Raw genomic sequence first — 21,024 nt, 5'->3', positions numbered from 1 at the left:
ATGGCCTATATCTATTTATCCTGCCTAGAAACTCTACTGGAACAAATTAGGGTAAGTATTTTATTTAAAGGTGGGATTTGAACCTACAACCTCTGGGTCCAAAGGCAGCAGCTCTAACCAGTGCACCTGTAGCTGCCCTTTTAAACCATCTTTTTCTCTCAAGAAATTTACCGTTAAGGCAGTTATGATGATCTACCCATTTGCATAGCAGGGTAATTTTTACTGTATCCATTTTGCATGAGTACCTTGCACTACAGCAAGAGGGGGGACTCGACCACAGGTCCTTTAATTGCCCGGCAGCATTTCTAACCACTGCGCCACCTGCTGGCCGCGCCTGCTTCCCGCATGCATCTCGGTCTGTTTTACACCGGACTCCAGAGGAAAAGGACACCGAACGGAGTAAAGACACACGACGCGCTGGTTAAAAAAAGAACATTTTATTCTGGAACTCGCACACCGGTCGTTGGGTTCCACACAGCGGGGGTCGCGCTCCGGGTGCGAAGGAGGGGAAACACGGAAGCGGGGCGACGAGAGCACGAGCCCCACAGCAGCTCTAGTTTCGTCTTAAATCATGCAAACATGCTACAGGTACATGAACAAAATAGAGGATATACAGTATTTCCCAAAAATATGTTCTGCCTTTAAACCGAGTGTGGTACAGGAAGGCGCGTGGGCGGCGAGCTGCACGCGTTGGACACGGGACGCGGCGCTCTCGCTCGGACTGACGCCGGGAAACAATCGTACAAATATCGACCCCCCAGGATGTCAAGCGCCGCGTTGCGCTCCTCGGAGGCGCAGAAGTGTGTCGACTCTTTTTCGCTCGCTGAAAGTTCAAGTGCGACGATGCGTTGCGTTCGAGGGGGAGGGACTCCGGAGCGGCGCTCGTCGCTTCGCCCTGCGGCTACTGGGGGCGCCGCATGGTCCTGCTGGAGCTGCTTTCCAGAACCTTCTGGGAAAGGTGGTCTGGGAGAGAAGAGGGAAGGAGAGGGGGGGCCGTGAGCGGAGCGCTCCGTGTCGGGGGTCTCAAACACAGCAGCTCTGCTTGGGGCGAGTCTCACATCCACCGCATATCGAAAAGGCACCAAAATCAGAGTCGTTTACCGTTTTTCACTCCCTGTGGGCTCGACTGCAACGAGAAGAGAGAGAGAACGCCGTCATTAGGGGTTCGAAAGCAAGCAGCCTGAGAGCTCCGGCTAACCGGAACCGTAACCCAACCATAACCCTAAACCTAACCCAAGGCCACCCAGGGGCCTCGGGGATATAAAGGTAACTCATCCTGTTTGAGGACACGCACGAGGACGTGTCTGAAGGCTTTTCGCCGGACACCTGGACGGCGTCGATGAACAGAGACAGAGCGACCGTTCGCCCCGCCGACACTCACCCTCATAGCGGCGGCCCGTCTAAAGACCGTCTGTCCCGCCGACACGTCGGCCCTGTCGCCGAGCACCTTGGGAGCTGCAAGAGACACACGGCGTGAAGCGGAGACAGCGGCGCGGGGACCACGTCCAGGCGGTCGAGCGTGCCGAGACACTTACGCAGCGGCTGGACGACGGAGTGGACGACGTGCACCACGCCGTTGGTGGCCATTATATCGGCCTCAGCCACGGGAACCTTGTTCACGAACACGGTTGAGTTCCTCTGGAGGGGAAGCAACACCGGGTGAGAAAAGCAGCAACTTTGCAGTTCATCACACTAGAGGGCAGTGGTTCGGGTTCCAGGTTCGAGTTCCACCTGCAGCCGTAGTACCTTTGAGCAAGGTAAACTAGTACCGACTAGTCTCCGCAGCACTAACTAGTTGCCTACTTGTTGTACTAATCCTAACCTGACCAGGAATGAAACCTCACACACAACATGGAATAAAACAATAGGCGCAACGGTAACCAAAGCAAATAGACTGAGAGACAGATCTGTGTGTGTGTGTGTGTGTGTGTGCGTGCGTCTGGAGTGTGACCCACCACGCTGAGCTCAAGCTTCTCCCCATGCAGAGGCTTGATCCAGGTCTGCGAGCCGATGCCGCCGCTCACCAGGACCTCCTCGCCCATGTGGAACTTGATCATGTTGGTGAGCTGCCGAGTGTTCCCTGTGCCACAGAGATCACGCACACACACACACACACGCAAGGGTCAAGGGTCAGGAGAGCAGCGGCTCAGTCAGGCCAAACCAAGTGGCGCAGCAAAAATGATGAGCGAACGACGGACAGGGTGGGCGTCTCTTCCAGAACCGGGGGCCGGTGGCGTGGGGGGGGGGGAGGGAACTGCTTTGCCCAACACAAGATCCTGCACCAGGGTCCAAGCGGCGCACACACTGCTCTCTCTGCGGGGGAGGGCTTTACCGAGAAGAACCTGGGCTGGATGACTCACTCCTTCGAGCTGGGGGGGCGGGTATGCGGTCTGCGCACCGCAGGACACCAGGACCAAGACACCTCCCGCTGAAACTGCGCACGGGGGGGGGGGGGGGGGGGGATGAGTCACACAGCACAGGGTTCGACGGGGGCACCGCTAATGTACCGTGCGTTTGGTTACCGATCTCAAGAGCCGTGACTCCCTTCGCTAAGAGGCCAGAGGGTTTACTGTGCGTCACGGGACCTTTCTGGAACTCGGCGAGGTACCAAACACCAGTGATGAGTTTACTGCACAGTGTGGTACGGAGTAGTACAAATTACCGTTGATTAGACGCATGAGGGACTCCTGTGGTGAAGGGCGGATTAAGTGTGTTCTCAGTCTTTTTCTATTAATACATAATCACTTATTATTAATGTATCTCATCATTTTCTCCAACTAATAAGTGATTTGGGGTAAGTACTTTGATCAAGGGGGTCAGGGATTTGCAGGGGGTGGGATTTGAGACGACAATTTCAAGTGTAAGACGATGACTCTAACAGCTACGCCACCTGCTGCCCGTGTAGTGTAGTCGCAGGCAAGAAGGGCCCTTTCGAACCCGTCGCCCCGACTGCCTCAGTTGCCTATCTCAAGGAAGGAGGCGGACCACACAAGGCCTCAACAGCTGATGGTTTTAACATCCCCCCCTCCCCCTTCCCCACGCCGCGAGTGCCAACACATCTTTCCATTGCCGCCGCGGAGACTGACGCACGAAGGCAAAAATTTGTTTCATTGGCTGCCAGGTCCCCAGAAACCCCCGACGGCCATAAGGCCGGGATGGTCGGAGAGTCGGCTCTTACCCATGAGCCTGTTGTACTCGCCCGAGGGCATGGCGCGGAAGGCGTCGTTGGTCGGGGCGAAGACGGTGTAGGAGCCCTTCTGGTTGAGTAGCTCGGTGAGACCCGCCCTCTGGATGGCGCCCACCAGGGTGCTGAAAGGACAGTCGGCGACCGTGAGACTCTCTTCAAAGTGGATAGCGAGGGGACCCCCGGCAGGCCGAACGGGGCCGAGGTACCGTTACGGGAAGGCGGCACCTGAAAGGCCAGCTCTCGAACCCGGGACGCGTTCGCTCCTCACCTGAAGCGACTGTCTTCCTTCAGCACGTCCATGACCGTGCCCATCGGGGGCGTCAGCACCTTGTCCACGATGAACATGGTGCCGAAGCGACCCGTCTTGTCGTGAGCGGCGATGCACGTGTTCTCGATGCACAGGTTCTGCGTGGGGAAAGGTCACAGGGTCAAGGGTCACTGCAGGGTCAAGGATGTCCACCAAGGTTTGGACGGCGGGGAGACGTCTGGATCCAGGCACTCCAAGGAGGAGGTGCGAGTCTCCGTCACGCCGACACGCACCAAATTTACAAAGTCTGATTGGAAGGTTTGTCGGCGTCCCCAGGGGCTGCAGCTGCACAGTCAACGGGCATCACGGTCAAGGCCTTGGTGCCCTACAACACTTTAGGTCAAGTCCCTCAGGTCCGGCATTTCAGCCCAGTTTCACGGTGCCATTTTGTCGCAGATGCACGGACACAAGCGCTTAAGAGATGCTGAGCAGGGCAGAGAAAAGCTCCGACCGCTGCCTTGAAGACCGGGTCAGGAGGTTGGCTACCGCACGTGCCGAACCCTGAGGGCCTTCAGGTGCAGAACGAGATGCAGAGTCTCCAAACCTTTCAGTCACCTCTCGTGTGTACGATTCCTTGGCGCGAGACCTTCATACTCACGTTGCGGTAGATGAACACTCGGAGCTGGAGGCCTCCTAGGGTGTCCAAGGTCTGCCCGTGGTACAGGACCTTGGAGGAATGCTGGCCCTTCAGGATGTGGTTCCTCAGCAGCTTCCTGGTTTCGGACGTGGCGGCCAGGTTGACGTCTGTGGGGCGGAGGTGCTACCGTTAGCTCGAACCCTGGACGAGAGAAGACGGTCACGACGCGGCACCTCCTCACCTTTGAAGGCCTCGTTCAGAGGAGCCAGGACGGTCAAGGGTTCTGAGCCGGACAGGTTAGGCTCCAGACCGGCATCGATGAAAAGCTGGGTTGCCGTGGTAACGGCAGATCCCTGAGCCAGCTCCAGCACCGTCTTGGCTGCAACGTGACGCAAAGGGATGGAAGGTGAGCTTAGGAGCTTTCCAACTTCTCCATCTCAATAATGACATCGACATGTCATCAGTTACCGCAGTTGAATTAGTTAGTTAGCGTATCAATACATTCGCCCAGCGATGGATCCGCAACTGAACGGAAGCGAGTGAACATCACACACAAGAGGCCCGAGGCCCTCAATCGCATCGTGCCAAGCCTGATGGAGGGTGAAGACCACGCAGCAGCACTCGGCCCACCTGAGTCGGGAATGAGGAGCTCGTTAATGTAATGGATGACGCCGTTGGTTCCAAGCTGGTCCTTCCTGGTGATGATGGCCTTGCCGTTGAGGGTCATGTCTTTACCGTTGCAGCCCACCTCAAGCATGGTGCCCTGCAACGTCTCCATGGGAGTGCCGGCCACAATGGCCTCGGAGCACTGGATGCTCCTCAGGATGTGGTAGTTGAGCAGGTCTGGAGGAACACAAAGAACAATGTCTGGCGTGGCCGCACCTTCTGTTCAAAGGCCTTCTTGGGATGACGCGCTTCAGCGACGTCAACCTAGCGACGCCCTCTGGTCTGGAGCTCGCTGTGCTCACCTTTCAGAGCCACAGGGTCGCTGAGGATCCTCGTTAGAGTTGCTCTGGGAATCTTCTCAAAGGCCTCCTTTGTTGGAGCAAACAGGGTGTACGGACCCTCGCTCTCCAGCATGGTCGTCATTCCCGCCATAGCCACAGCGGTCTGAGGAAGACAGAGACACACCGGGGGGTTTCAGCAACGGGCGGCCGAGCTCAGCGCTCCCCACCCAACTTACGAAAGCGAGAAACGAGGCGAGTTATGAACACCGGGCGCCCCTTTCGGTGCACAGCTTCCAATTGCGAAGTGCCCCAGTTGACTGGTTCAGGTCGAACGCGTTCGATCGCACAGCGGGAGGAGGGGCAGGGGGCGTGGACTGATGACCCGCCGAGTGCAACCGGACGGGGTCCCTCATCTCACCCGCAGGTTCTCCAGGTCGTCGTCCGTGTCGAGGAACGAGTGGATATCGTTGGTAATGGCTGTGATGACCCTGTCGATGACGTGCACCATCCCGTTGGTCGCGTGCTGGTCCGTCTTCACCAGTCGAGCGCAGTTCACGGTCACGATCTGTCGGCAGGGAAGGAGAGCACAAAAAACACCGGTTTCGCCACAGTCACACTTCTTGTCTTGTGTGCGTTTTCAACGGCTCTTCTAAAGTGACTGGAGCTGAGTCGATCACCTCAAAACCTCCACCTCTGGCCACCCTGGTGCTGCCACTCACAAGGGCCCAAAATCAGAAGGCTGTAGGTTCTCACTTTTGGACCCAGTGCGGTGGAACGAGCTCCCTGTGTCTCTCAGAGCTGCTGAATCCCTCCCACATTGAAGAAGGGTCTCAAACCCATCTCTTTGAGAGCCACTTCTCTCCTGACCTCCTGACAGCTCCTTAAAGGAGCCAAGCACCATCTGCTAGGATCATCTGTGTATTTGTTCTTTGAATCTAAATTCCACAGGTAGAGTCCAATGAGCTCCTTCTGTCCCTCAGAACTGCTGAATCCCTCTTATGAAAGCCCTCTGCTATGATTATCTATGTATCTGCTATCTGAATGTCACTTCTATAGGAGCAACTGGAGGGATGTGAACCAGCAACATGGTGGTGTCACACACAAGCTGTGTGTCCATAATCCAGTGTCTGTGTCTAAAGCTCTTTGTCTGTTGCTGATAACCTTTGTTTACCGTTTTTTACTGTGAGTTGTGTCACTTTGAAGAGAAACATTCGGAAAATAAATGAACATAAACGGAAAAGTGGACAATAATGGCCACATGACGTCCTCTGGTGGCGAAACGGGAGGTGTATGGGGCCGGCCGGGACGCTCACTCCGTTGGGGTAGTGGTGGATGTGTAGATCGGAGTCCTGGTACATGGAGTTGAAGGTCGCGCCGTGCTTGAGGTCATCGGAGGACAGGCGCTTGTTGACCATGTGGTAGTGCAGGGCGTTGAGCAGCTCGATGTTCACGTTGCTCACTAGAGAGTCCAGGATTTCCTGGAAGGAGCAGGAAGAGGAAGCGGTGATCGTCCCTCTCCCAGGAAAAGGCGGAAAATCAACGTACGAGGTGAGAAATACAGTTTTAATCCTTTCTTTACACTCCAGTGGAGGAGGAACAACAAGCCGTCCCACCCAGGTCATCACACGGTCTAATCCCTCCCTTTGGGGAAGCGATACAGGACCATCAGGACAGAAACGAGAAGGTGCAGAAACAGCCGCGTGACTCATCCGCCTCTGAAGTGGACGTCATAATCCGCGTCCACACGCAAATGGACAGTGATGTCCACTGCTGGCATCCAGTCATAAGCTAATTTAATGTGATGGGGGGTCCTTTTCTGGCACAGAAGGTCCTTCAATAATTCATTAATTCTCTGATCCCTCCATCTATGTATTTATTGAAGTTATGAAGAGCACTGGGTCACCAGCCACGTGTGTGTGCGTGTGTGTGTGTGTGTGTGTGCGCGTGGGCACAGCGTGTCCGAACGAGCATCAGCCGTGTCAAAGTGCTTTTGCGTACTTGGCCATCAAAGTCTAATCGTACCTGCCTAATCTTACCTCATCTTACCTCACCTCACCTGACCTTTGCGGCCAATCTAGAACTCTCCATCGACGTGCACTGTCCGAGGCTCGGGGGGCAGCGGGGCCCCGCCGGAGTGCCGTGGACGCCTTGAACGTCGCGGACTCACCACGGGCAGGGCGGCCCAGGCCTCGTTGCTGGGGGCGAAGAACGTGAAGCTTCCGGGCCCCTCGATCTCGGGCTTGAGCTCGGCCCTGTCGGAGTAAATCTGCGTGGTGGTGGCGCTCACCATGCCCAGGGTCTTGTAGATGTTCACCAGGGGAAGAGCTGAAGCGGAGGAGAAGCACAGGAAGAGCAGCGCTCTTGAGAAAGGGGGCCCGCAAAGCGAGTGTCCACGCTGAGACGAGATGAGACGCAGCTCTCCCACCTGCAGGACAGCCCCTCTCCCCGTGGATCCTCTCGTATCCCGGGCAGCACTCGTAGCTGATGACCCTGCGGGAGACATAGGTGAGCGCACAGTTCAGGCACACGGGGCTCAAACGGCGGCGCGCGCCTCCGGCTGGACAGGCTCTGCAGGACGGAGACGGGTCAGGGAGAGCGGAGCCGTGGACCATCCGTTCATTTCTCTTCTTCTTCTTCTTCTCGTCGAGGACCAAAGGCCCCCGAGGCGAGCGTTCCAGCTCTCCCCTCTTCCCACGCCTCGTAACCATGGAAACGGTAAACAGATGGAAACTGCTCTCCGTCTCACTCCCACACGCTGTGTGAGCCACGGGGCCGAAATGATCAGGCGTTCCGTCACCTCCGGTGAACCCGTCTCCTCGGGACATGACCCCCCGCGCCTTCCGCGCCCCCCCCGCTCTTTTCCCTCCAGAGGTTCTGTACTGAACTGTCTACTCGTCACGTCTCAAAAGGTTATTTGTCCCCTGTTGTCCGCCGCTGTCCACACAACATGGAACGTGTTCACTCCAGAATATGCTTACTGGGGCGGCATCGGGTAAAAATGCGAAGAAGCCATCCGTCCTGCCCGTCCTCCTTTTGGACGTGAGCTCTGCTCTGACGCAAATGTCACCGATCTCGTGGAGATGTGCGCCGGGAGCATCGTGCGGCACCTCTCCGAAGAGCCGCACGCACTCGGCGTGTTTTAAACAAGAACTAGTGGAAAATCGAAGGCTGAGTGTGCGCACGTGTGCGCACATCTGGACCTGCTGTGTCAGCAGGACACGGTGCGAAACCCACACTGAGCCCACAGCCCAGACCGGAGCAGGCAGCGATGTTCACTTCTTTCCGGTGTTCGGAGCCTCACGGTAAACGCTTCACGTGAGCAGGACGAGGTCGAACCCGCGCGCGGGGGGCGTCCCGCGACCAAGCGCCCGGCTCTCGTCTGGGGGTCGCCGGAACAGTCACCCTCTGTGCAACCGCGGCTCCGCATTCAAAGGGTGCCATTGAGCGCGGCGTGCGGGGGAGGGGCGCCCACGGAATGGGGGCAGCGCAGGGTTACAGTTTCACTTCAGGGGGCCATCAGACAGGAGCGGCGCTGGGGCGGTTAAGGCACCGAGCGGTTCAGCGAAAGGTTTCGGGTTCAGTCCCCAGAATAAAGTGTCCCTGGGAAGCTGACTTTGAGCTGCGAACCTTTTCACCGAGAATTATTTTCTTCGCCGAACTTTTTATCCGAAACAGTTACTTTAAGCTGCAGTTTCGTGCCTTTAACCAGTGCGCCACCACCTGGTCATCCTTACGCAGTGGTCGTTGAAAACCGTTTCTGTGTCGTTCCACTGTCAGAACGCACACACACACACACTCGCACACACACACTCGCACACACACACAGTCCTGTGCAATAGTCATTATAAGAAGAACAACAACAGCAGTAAGAAACGGTAACAAATGTAACACAAGCTGATATTTTAGATCAAGGGGCTGCGTGTCATTCAAACGCTATAGTTATTATTTCAACAATAACCGTCATACGTGTGCATATAAACCTTCCGCACACACTCGCTACGTTTTTCACACACACACACACACACACACACACACACACACACACACACACACACGCCGCGCTCTACAGTATCAGACCAAATTGCTCCCTCGACAAAACGCCCGTTTCCGGACCACCCCCCGCCCATTTTCTCGGCTCACAACGGACTCATTACGGCGACCGCGAGGCGCCCCGAAAAGGACACTCGCTGGAGTCTCCACCCTCACACATATTGGGAAGAAGTTAAGGCGCGGGTGAAACGCGGAACAGCCGAAAACATCGTGCCCGGGAAGTAAGCCAAGAAGCCGCTCCAGCCCGGCGTCCTTCCCGGTACGGGGAGGAACACGAGGCGACCGGGAGGCTCTCCGGAGACGAAGGGGCCGTCCTGACGTGCGGAGACAGGCGAGCCTCCGGAAGACGTCTCCCAGGAATCCCGGCCTGATTGTCCCAGCAGATGGAAGCTCGTTCGGACAAACCAATTTGTCCTCTGCCAAGGCAAACAAAAGACGGCAGCTACGGATCTGTGGCTAAATAAACAGCCTCGGCCCCCAGTTTGGCCAAACGGCGTCCTGTAGCACGGAGGGTCTGTTTCTTACATCTCCACTCCCACTAAAGCACTCCTGTCCACCTGCAGAGCAACTTGTGGACTGCGGAGGGGCACCGGGGGCCTCATCAGCCGCGCCAGCATGTCATTTCACGGCATTCGCCGGAAACGTCCCTCGTTGATCGAGTTGCCGCCGACGCTTGAACTTCGGTGCAGTGACATTGATGGTATTTTATTAATATGGGACGTGGAAGCCGTGGCGCTGCCCCATCTGCTGTGTTTGCCACACAAGGAATAGGTGAATTTTTTATTTTCCAACCAGCTGCGACCTGTGCTCATCCTCCGAGCCAATAGGTGGCAGTAAAGAGCATCCAAACAGAATGAGGGGAGGGGCCACCTTCATTCGACTCACTTCCACAGTGTTTACAGCTCTCGCGGTTCTGTTCCTGAGCGTCAGCGATCAACAACGAGACGAGGAACGATGCACGTGTTTACGAGAAGAATCCGTCAACATTAAATAGGGGTTTGTGCAGAGGACAATTTTTTATTTTCTCTCATTTTGAAGATGTCACGGAAAGTCAATTAAATATTAACATCAAAACAAAGGATGTTTCATTGATTACATATTGATTGCGGATAAATGCAAGACTTTCACAGACAGAACTAAACCTGCAAATAAATCCAGGAAGGTCGGTATTACTAACCCTTATACTGACTAGTTACAAACAAAATGAGTTGTGAACAGACTAGAAAAAAACAACATTTCCCACACACACACACACACACACACACACACACACACACCCTAGAAGTCATTACTTTTTCTGTGCAAATAAGGACGTCTCAAGAGCCAGATCTTCACGGCGTCCCCTTATCTTCAGAGAAACAGGGATGATGGTCCTTTCAGGGGCCCCCCCCCCATGCCCCCCCAGCTGTGCTGTCAGCCAACACTGTGTCACTGTGGAGCATGAGAGGACTTTCCAGCAGAACCCCAGCCACCCCAGAGGGAGACCAAGGGGGTCTCCAGCTCCGATAGACAAGCGGTGCGGACGGTCCCTGGACAGGACAGTGTGGACAGAGGCAGTGACCGTTCGCGCTGGACACGCGTCTGTTCGGGCAAACGCTCCGACAACTTCCTGCGATTTGCTTGCGCCAAGTCATCCTCCTTCCTCCACGAGGGCCCCCCATGCTGTCAAAAGAGGACACGGGACACCGTCCTCCTGCACAACAGGTCCCTGTGAAGGACTTGTCTAGTTTGAGGACACTGGGCTGCCAGGACACCGACCCCAAAGCGCTCCTTTCCCTCAGTGGACAGACCGCCACGGGGCGCATTGTCCCTCTCTTGGTCTCTGGAGCTGCAAGCGAAGAAGGTCATTAGAAACCCATTAAATACCCTGTGCTGAGGGACCACACACACACACACACACACACACAGCGTTTGTGTCTGCCTATAAAAAACACACAATCGCTGCATCTGTTCTGGCAAGTGCTACACACCTGCGGTCACAGGTGGGGCCTTCAGGTGCGAACAACTGTGAGAGCGCTACCTGTCGAGACAGGGTCTCCCTCGCTGTCACGCAACGGCGAACACATCTACAGCTTCTGTGCCGGAGCTTCCGCGAGATCCGGTAACAGGCGCAATGGCGAAGAGGGAGGTCTTTCGGATCGCCCCGTCCTTGGCAGGATCAGGCGGACCTCCAGGGCCGAGTGCTCACTGGGATTTTCAGACACACGCGCGCGCGCACACACACATACACGCACACCATTTAATGCCAATCCGCATGGACATGGAGGAGCCCCTGCGGTCCCACAGACAAACCTCTAGAGCAGAGACCTGCGCTCCGTTGCCCCAACACATCCCTTCATCTCTCTGGAATGTGAGGCCTTCACACTGACTGCGACCAAAGTGCTCAGCTCCCCACGGGGGGCATCGGGGGTGATGTCAGTCAAATCCATGCCCCCGTTTACACTTTTTCACTTAGCTGACGGTTTTCTCCAAAATGACTCACAACGTTAAGATACTCGCAGTTATTTACCCGTTTGTACAACTGGGTAATTTTACCGGAGCAGTTCAGGGTAAGTACACTGCTCAAGGGTACTACAGCTGGAGGTGGGATGTGAACCTGCAACCAACAGGTCCAGTACACTACGAGCTGCCCCCCTTTGGCGGTCAAATGGTAATGGTCCACGATGGCAGTGATGACACACACATTCTCTCTCTCTCTCCGAGCGACACAAATCCTCCCGGTTGTTTACTTCGCAGATGCTTTTCTCCAAAACAAAGTGGAACTCGGAGTAAAGAGAAGAGCATCGACAACAGACGAAGAGTTCTAGATACAGACACGTGGCAGTCAAAGCACAGTCCAGTGATGGAAGTTTATGGAGCTGTCAGGACATCAGCAGAGCAGTGCCTCTCGAAGAGATGGGTTCGAGACCCTTCTTGAATACTGGGAGGGATTCAGCAGCTCTGAGAGACACATGGCGAGTCATGCCACCACACCACATTGTTCAGTGGAGAGCTGTCTTCTGAGCTCATGTGAGCATCACGTTCTTGGATGTAGCTGGGATTCAGCAGCTCTGAGGGACACAGGGAGCTCATTCCACCACATGCCTACAGCACTGCCTTTTCTTCGCAGGTTCGACTTTCACCTTTAACTACTTCCTCTAAATTATTCCGGTGAAACTGCCCAGCTGTATAAACAGGTAAACAGTGCAAATAACATTGCAAGTTGCTTTGGAAAGAAGCATCAGGTAAATGGAGTCACCCTTGCGTTTCAAGATTCAGCCGTCGGTCCGAAGTATGTGACGTAGCGAGAACTTCCTCAAACCCGAGGTGAACCCTCAACGCTCCACAGCGGTGCACGTTCGCCACTCGGACGCCTGTTTTCGGCTCCTGTTAATCACCACCAGAACATTGCCGAGAGGCTGACCCTTACTGAAGGTTGACACCCTCCCCCCACCCCCACAGGGCACAGAGCCGTTCTGAGATGACAGGAAGATGCCCAAACATCACCCACTCCCGACAGCCCACTGCTTCTGGTCTTTGTCATCTAGCGACAACTGCCAAGGACAGACAGCTCAGTCCCACAATGCACCGCGACGCCCGATCCTGCACAATCCCCTTGGTGTCGAGCACACATTTTCCATCTTCAGGACACCGCAGTCATCGAACCCACAGCACAGGGCTACGTTACGGAAACCGTCCCACCGGGAAATGGACTTTTATCATGCGGTTTCCCTCGTGGTGCCACTTGGATATTAGTGCGTCTGAACTACAGAAAACGGCCTCTTTTGCACCGAGGCCGAAGTTGCAAGGAGTTGGGCTCTGGCACCGCAACCCAGAAGCGGCGCTGGGCTCGGCTGCAGCCACCGGCGCTGGCGAGCGACGAGCTGCGGCTGTCGGGATCCGCAGCAAAGAGCCGCTGTGTGCATGTAATCCGAACGCTGCTTTGCCTCATTTGAACTTGTTTTGTTACGATCTGCCGAGGCTGGAAATGTATTCATCGCCAGAACTCTGCTGGACACTTGGAGTTCGGTGCTCAGCAGAAGAGTTACGGTAAACTTGTGGGCGACTTGGGGAGGGAACTGGTGAAACGGCACACCCGGGCAACTGTGTAAATATATGCTGGTCCTCTGAAGGTGAGAACCTCGAGCGATTCTCTTGAGAAGCCTGGAAATTCTCTCGAGCTCCTTGAACCGTTGGAGGAACGAGCAGCAACCGGACGGAAGGACTCAGACACGGAGACAGCGGATGCTGCCCTTTCGACGCTGAGGACGCAGGTGGACAAAGCCGTCTGGAGGAAGTCCACGCGTGTGGTGGAGAACAGGAGCTGTTTACCGAGTTTCCGATTAGTTCGCGGTTCAGGAGCAGTGTGAAATGTCCTACTGCTGGGATTTTTCTCATTTTTTAAAAAGAACTATGAAGTCGTTTCAGGAGGAGGCGTGTATTAGACAAACCCCAGGCCACGCCCACACGGGCATTTCATATGACCTCTCAGTAACCTTCACGGCCCTCTACGCGCCGTTTTCCCTACACCCACCCCACCGCCAGAAGGGTCCCAACGGGGCTGCTGACCGACCTGGCTCGGCAGCAGGTACGAGCCTCTCGGCGCTCTCTACGCCAAGATGGAAAGTACATTAACCGTGTGCCCAAATGCACCATTACAGTGCAATACCTCGAACTCCAGAGTTCTGGAGCTCCACAGGAGAGTGTCTCTGCCCCATGGGAACACTTTACCGAATGAACGGCGGCAACGTGGAGCTCCTCAAAGGGACATTTTCCAGCCACGTCACCTGTCAGCAGGACAGAGGCGGAACCGAAAGGAAAAAACCACACGAAACAGCCTCCTGGAGCGTAAGAGCCGGAATGGGAATTGACGTGCGTGTCAACACTTCAAGCCGAAGCCGCGACTCACCTCTGGGAATTGAGGAACGCAAATAAGAACATTAAAAAAACAATTACGACGGAAACAAGTTATTGGTGTACGACAAAGTCGTGACATCTAAACATGAGCGCAGAATTTAATAAATGACACACAATAAAAATTAAAATCCCCCAGAAGTGGGTGTGCCTTGTCCACATCTGGAACTCATTGGACACTTTGTGTCTCACTGGGGAGGGGGGGGCTTCTCCTTTCAATGCTTTTATGAAAATCTCACATTTTGCACATAAATGACAACACCTCCATACAAGGTGTACAAAGTTGTTTACTTCCTTTTCCAGGCCTGTGTCACAGCGACAACTACTTGCATTAGAAACCTAAATGTTGTCAGTTTTACTTCACTCAGCTGTGCCAGCGAAACCTCATCTCGGCACGAAAAAAAAAAAAAAAAAACACACAAATCACCACAAGCTGTCGGACAGAGTCATTACAGTATGAACTGCGGTTGCAGAAATTAGAATGTGTGAAAAACTATTAGTGACATTTTAAATGCTTCCATAAAAGCCATAAATACTGGAATTGTATGCAATATTCAGAGTTCCGGAATTCCATTTATATGCGGTAATAATCCATGTTTTACATGCACCAATAACCATTTTGCACACATCATCTAACACTTATTGTGTTGTATTTTTCTTCAGACTGCTCCTTTGTGGTCACCCTGTCACTCTGACGTTGTTCCGTATGTTGAACGTGAGCGAACGTGTATCGACCAGGTCAGATTCCTTGTACGGGCAAACACAGTCGGTGAGGGAAAATGTAAGAAAAAACAGTTTGTAACCCACAGTGTAAGTCCAGCGTTACGTGAAAGAAGGTACAACAATACACAACTTGTCAAGCACTGTGGGGATCGAGATTTTTATTGCAGTAAAATTCCAATATGTGGAATTATACACACATGCTGGGGCCATGACCCCCCTCCCCCAAGCGTTTAAGAAGGCGAGCGCGCCGAGAGAAGTGTGTGTGGACTCACGTGGGCTTCCCACAGATCTTGCGGTGGTACCACTGTTTGCAGTTGGTGAAGTACTTCTTGTCGGTGCCCTGGATCTGCTGCATGGCGCAAACGTTGGGTCTGCAGAGTGGAGAGACATCAGAGTACTCTGATACTTCGATCACTTTGAGTTTCTCAGCATCACAGTACGTCGATCCTTTTTCTCTTTCAGCCTCTTAGTACCAAAGTACTCGGACACTTTAATCTCTTTTGAGTGTTTTGGTATGAAAGCACTTGAACTGATACTTTGTTCACTTTCAGTCTCTTAGTATCAAATACATCATTTCTTTGAGTGTTTTTGCATCAAAGCATTTTAACTGATACTTTGTTCACTGAGTCTCTTGGTATCAAAGTACGGATACTTTTTTCACTTTTAGTCTCTTAGTATCAAACTAAGTACTCGAATACTTTAACCTCTTTGAGTGTTTCGGTATCAAAGCACTTTGATGCTTTGTTCACTTTCAGTCTCTTAATACCAAAGTACTCGGATACTTTAATCTCTTTGAGTGTTTTGGCATCAAAGCATTTTAACTGATACATTGTTCACTGAATCTCTCGGTATCAAAGTACTGATGCTTTGTTCACTTTTAGTCTTTTAGTATCGAAGTACTCGGATACTTTAATCTCTTTGAGTGTTTCAGTATCAAAGCACTTGAACTGATACATTGTTCACTTTTAGTCTCTTAGTATCAAACTAAGTACTGGAAAATTTGAACCTCTTTTGGTATCAAAGCACTTTGATACTTTGTTCACTTTCAGTCTCTCGGTATCCGCGTACTTGAACATTTCATTCTGTGTCATAATCCACGTACTTGATACTTTGTTTACTTTTGATTTTCTCTTCTATACGAAGTTCTCAATAGTGTGTGTGTGTGTGTGTGTGTGTTTTCAACAAAGCCACAACGTGTGATACTGAAACTTGTTCTTTACACAGTACCATCTGCGTTCAGCAGAAAAAGTGGCCAAATGATGAGGAATAGGCTGAGGGAACGAGAAGGATCGAGTCGATGAGCGATGATGATGAGCGACGATGAGCGATGATGATGAGCGACGGTGATGAGCGACTCACCCATGCTGCCTGCCCCTGATCCTGCTGTGCTGCAGGACCGACTGATACGGCGATTTGGCCGCACTGAGGGTCCCGATGACGGACAGAGCGAGCGCGATGAAGGGGAGATGATGAAGATGCTTCATCCTGTCGTCTTCTTGTCTTCCTCCCTGCGATCTGTCCTTCTCGCTAGAGCCACGATGCAGCCGGCGCCGGGGTCCGAGGACTTGGAGGGCAAGGTGGGAAGGAAGGGCTCTTAATATAGACACACTCGCGCGCGCGCACACACACACACACACACACACACACACACACACGACTTGTGAGGGGAGGGGCTTCAGAGCGCAAGCAATCCGAGATCTTCTCCAAACTCACAGACCTCCTTCCTCACTTCATCGCTCACAGTCGCTGCCGCTTTCCGAAGGTGCGACGTGGAGCCGCCGAGTCGAGACGCTCCAAGCGTGAGAAGAACCATCTAAGAGCTTCCAGTGGAGCAAAACAAGGGCGAAAGCCGAGTAAAGACCTCCCTACCACAGTAAAAAAGCATAATTGCACCAATACAAGTTCAGCAAAATGATAGGGATGATTTACTTTCAGTGGGACTGTTGTTACCGGTTGTCATAGTAACGGTGGAGTCCCACTTATATTAGTGGCTTCTCGACCACTGATGATACGAGTCCCTTCAACATCCAGGATGCTGCCAACAGCGGACATGGAGCCGAGGACACGGACCTGACGCCACAGTAATGACGCTGCAGTAAAGGTGTCCAACGGGTGTACGGGGAGCCCGTACACTCGCACATTACCGCGTTCAGGACATCTCCTGCAAGGTGACGGTTTTTGAAGGGCTCCCCACCACCAGCTGATGTCCAGAGCGACGAGCCGCCGCAACGCTCACACGAGGAGCTTCAGCTTTCGCGTCCAACAGACAGACGAGTTTCCGAAAAGCCGAAATGGAAACAGCCGAGGCTGAGCTGGCGGCACAGAGTGGACAAAACGGGCCGTCGAGTAAAACAGTGTAATATTCTCAATATGGCTGTGTTTGTTTGTGCGATGGGGGTCGTATTTAGACTATTTCGAATTATTTACAACTTGTTTACGAGTCGTTGGGAATTAAGCTGCGGCCGCTGGACACGTTGGAGACTCGGCTTTGTTTTGTCATGGAGGAAACTCGCTCCGTCCTGAGGGACAACAGGAAGAACCGCCGCGCCGCCCGGCCCTCTCGCAACAAGACCGCTGGCGCTGGACCCTGTTTATGACTCCGCAGTCATGTGTTTTATTTCCTTTGTCCCACCATCCACATGAAATGAGCACAACATACTACAGAGGACATCTGAAATGATGAATGGGGAAACAGGGTACATACGGTACGCCTCCGCTAATCCAACAATGGATGGGGACACATGACGTGTTTTATGTTTTGCATGGGCGGCGACTCCTTCGACCGCCTGCGAAGGAGCGAACGGGGAGACAATTTACATCTTTTGTGTCTCGCGTGTTATTCCCACACTAACCGCCGAAGCAACGAGGACGTTTTTAGTGTTTGTGTTTTGGCCAATAATAAATGTGTAAATTGGGGCCAATTTATAAGAGCTTTAAAAGCATGGAGCAAAACCAACACATAAAATAACCACTAATCTTCTCATTTATATTTTTCTCTGACTTTGTTTTCCTTTATGTGACACTTTTCCCCAAAACAATTTACATTGTTCAGCTACTTACAGTTATGTACCCAGTTAAATAACTTGGTAATTTTACTGGACCTTGCTTAAGGGTACTACAGCTGGAGCTGGGAATCGAACCCGTGACCCGCGGCTCCAAACGCAGCAGCTGTAACCACCATTACCAGCTTCCCGATAGAGTAAACATTTATTTTTCAGTTGAACGAGCCTTTTAACTTGTATGAACTGATCTCAGCGGCCTGCTGTAAGGACTTTTTTAATTATTATTATTTATAATATTTATTTCTATTAAAAGACGTGGACTGAGTCACAGCCACATGGAGACAGTACAGCAAAACACCGCAAATACATACAAACAGGTGATGCAATACAAGGGTAAAACACGGTAATATTTATCAAGTGTGGTCACGTAGCACTATGTAAAAACCTCCAAAAGGGTGATGAGACGTTCCGGAATTTGCTTGAATTAAACAATGAAAACGTTAACGTTTCCAGTGGAAGGAAGTCATACATTTGACTTGATGAACTTGGCAATTGCTCACTTTGAGTGTCTGATTCCTTCATAAAAGGAGACATTTTCACTTCCTTCCCACATCATATTATTTAATCCCCAAATCAGTGAGTTTTTAAGCCATTTGAGGGTTACAACATTACACGTGAAGCAGTCTGTTCTCATGGTAGTAGCAAACCACCGTCTCCTTTACCATGTGGGCGGCACGGCGGCACAGCGAGTCATGCTGCTCTCTTACAGCGCCTGGGTGGTGCAAGAGGAGGTGGGTTCAGTCCCCGCGTGGTCTGTGTGGAGTTTGTGTGTTTTTCCCGTCTGCATGGTGATCCTCTGGGTGCTCTGGTTTCCTCCCACACTCCAAGGACATGCTGTTCAGGTTCCCCCATAGTGCGTGAGTGACAGAGAGCGAGTGTGTTCCACCGATGTATGGATGAGTGACCCAGTGTAAGTAGTGTATCTAGCAGTGTAAGTCACCATGGTGAATAAGGTGTGTGGGCTGACAACACTACATAGAGTTCACTGGAAGTCGCTTTGGAGAAAAGTGTCTGCTAAATAAATAAATGTAAGTTAGACCATGTTGGCTATATGGTAACGGACATGTGGGAACTTCCATATAATGAGTTATCATCCAGCTGACCAGCCCAGACTTGCAGCCTGCCTTGCTGAACCCAGGAAAAGGGAAAAAAAAATAACTCAAGGAATACCAAGGAGTTAATGTCTTGGAAGAAAAGATGACAGTTTGTACTCTGTGGACCTTCAGGGTAAAACAGCTGCAGGAGTGTGGACGGGAGCTTGAAGCGGCATGTGGACCAGGTGGCGGACTCACGCGTGGAACCAGCTTCACGGTGATCCGTCGGTTCGGAAACGCCCTGTGGCTCCTGACAGCAGGCTGCTTCATGAGTGGAACCAGGAGCCGGCGATGGACTGGCGTCTCAGTGGCTCACTGTCCCTCCTTGTCTGGCGGCGCAAGCGGAGTTGAGTCCTTCACTCGCTTCCATTCATGACCACAGGTTTTTGTGGTTCAGTTGATTGCTCTCTTTGAATGAGCCAGAAAAGCCTGAATGGCCCCATAAAAGTTGGCGGGAGAGGCGGCGCTCAAAGCGTCCAGAGTGCGGCGGAGCACAGAACATATACGTGTTTATGGTGCAATAAAGAGCCTCTTGTTTTGGAGCCCCACGAAGGCCATCATTCCTGGAGCACCTCCAAAATTCAGGATGTCGAGAATTTGCTATTTCAGCAGCACGAGAGTCAAGGGGGAACGTCGAAGAGACAGGAAATGTGGACGTAACGGGAGCTCCGGTGAAACCACGCTTCCTGCCCCCAGTGCAGTCCTCTTCCTCCCCCTCCCTCTCCCTCTGATGGAGATGCTGATGATTTGCGAAGGGCTCCCGGAAAGCGCCGAAAGTGAAGAGGAAGCAAGGAGCATTCCCCAGCGGAGTGGAGGCGACTGGAAGTTATGGAAGATTGGCACCGAACGTCTCCAAGTTTGGCTCAAAGCGGAGCTTCGAGTATCTGATTCTCACTTGGCTTCCAAGCATCTTCACAGTGAGCTGAGATGGTGGGGAACATCTCGAAGACGCTGCAGATGTTCAGTTCTGACGCTGATCTCGTCTGTCATCCGGGATTCCGCCACTCCGTCGGAGTTCTGAATTCAGCCTGAGCAGGAGCATTTCATAGGGTTTTTGAAGCAAAACGCTGAACGTTTGCCCAAAAAATACCGTACCCTTCACCAACTGCCATGGAAAAGCAGAGCGGATTTGACATGATGCGACCCAAAAAGTAGGAGCTGAGAAAACCGCATCTTCTCAGCTGGATGTCACAGAATTTTGAGCTCGTTGTGAAGGCGGATGGCCACTGTTTAGCGTGCCGTGATGTTTCGTTCACGTTCGGAGGGGAATTGTGTTCGAAAGCCTGATGGGGAGAGAAGACAGAGACTGTAAAAACGAACATCATCTGGTCTCGTGGGGGGGTCCAGTAAGATTCTTCCCAGTGGGGTCTTCAACACGTGATATTTTTACAGACTGCAATGGAGTCCTGCACTGCGATTGGCTGCTGCCTGGACCGAGTCTGCGGGTGCGAAGTGATCGTCTCATTACACGGTTCGCCCCTCCCCCGTTCAATGGTCTAACCCTGTGAGAAGCTCATGAGTCCACTGAGACCTTGTTCCTCTACCTTGTTTTTCTTTCCTTTCTGTAATGAAATGCCTTAGCTGATGGAAAGCTCCAGAAGGTCAGCGCAGGGTCTCACCCTCTTTTTTCAACACACACTGCCTTACCAGATGCTGTTATTTGATGGAAGTCACACACTTTACAAGCACTCCACTTAAACCAGACAATCTGCTGAACGGGATTATTTACAGGCATGACAAAGGACAGCAGTCCTGTCCTCCAGATTCGAGGTCTTCGATTGCTGTACTAACAGGCAGCTGGTTGCGAAGACCTTGGCCAGTAGCGGGAGAGCATTGGCTGTTGGGTCGGAAGGCCTTCAACCAGCCCGAGAGCGTGATCGGCTGCTCACCATCAACCAATCCTGCAGGACGATTGACTGTCGGGTCGTCGTGCTTTTGGACGCTGCAGGGAAAGGACTGGTCCAAAGTCCTTCAGCGAGTCCCGAGAGGTGGTTGCTTGTAAGGGCGGAAGGCTTCCGGCGAAGCCGGGCAAATGATTGGCTGCTGGGTCTGAAGTTACATGCTGGCTGCTGGTGTCTTCGTGTTGAACCAGCGTCCACAGAATGTCCCGAAGGCTGCAGAAGCACTTAGTCGTCCCTCGGAAGGGCAGCGCCAGCGCTCATTTGCATGTCCATTTAATTGCTT

General features: G+C 52.8%; 1 protein-coding gene across 1 annotated transcript; it reads right to left on the bottom strand.

The window, feature by feature from the left end:
• Positions 1-436: 436 nt before the first annotated feature.
• tgfbi (transforming growth factor, beta-induced) lies at positions 437-16,287 on the bottom strand. The gene is made up of 17 exons (XM_018733206.2): positions 16,044-16,287; positions 14,957-15,055; positions 7,444-7,508; positions 7,186-7,343; positions 6,332-6,496; positions 5,437-5,583; positions 5,040-5,181; positions 4,702-4,914; positions 4,313-4,450; positions 4,093-4,238; positions 3,456-3,592; positions 3,179-3,309; positions 1,956-2,080; positions 1,536-1,638; positions 1,382-1,455; positions 1,102-1,126; positions 437-963 (listed from the first exon to the last, which is right to left on the bottom strand). Exons 1-17 carry the CDS (start codon positions 16,166-16,168, stop codon positions 902-904), a joined length of 2,055 nt encoding a protein of 684 aa, XP_018588722.1. The 5' UTR covers positions 16,169-16,287; the 3' UTR covers positions 437-901.
• Between the last annotated feature and the right edge of the window lie 4,737 nt (positions 16,288-21,024).

The sequence above is a fragment of the Scleropages formosus genome, chromosome 13 (assembly GCF_900964775.1).
Source record: "Scleropages formosus chromosome 13, fSclFor1.1, whole genome shotgun sequence".
In the NCBI taxonomy this organism is placed as follows: domain Eukaryota; kingdom Metazoa; phylum Chordata; class Actinopteri; order Osteoglossiformes; family Osteoglossidae; genus Scleropages; species Scleropages formosus.
Note: the sequence above shows the minus strand (reverse complement) of the source record. Positions and strands in the feature narration are given on the sequence as shown.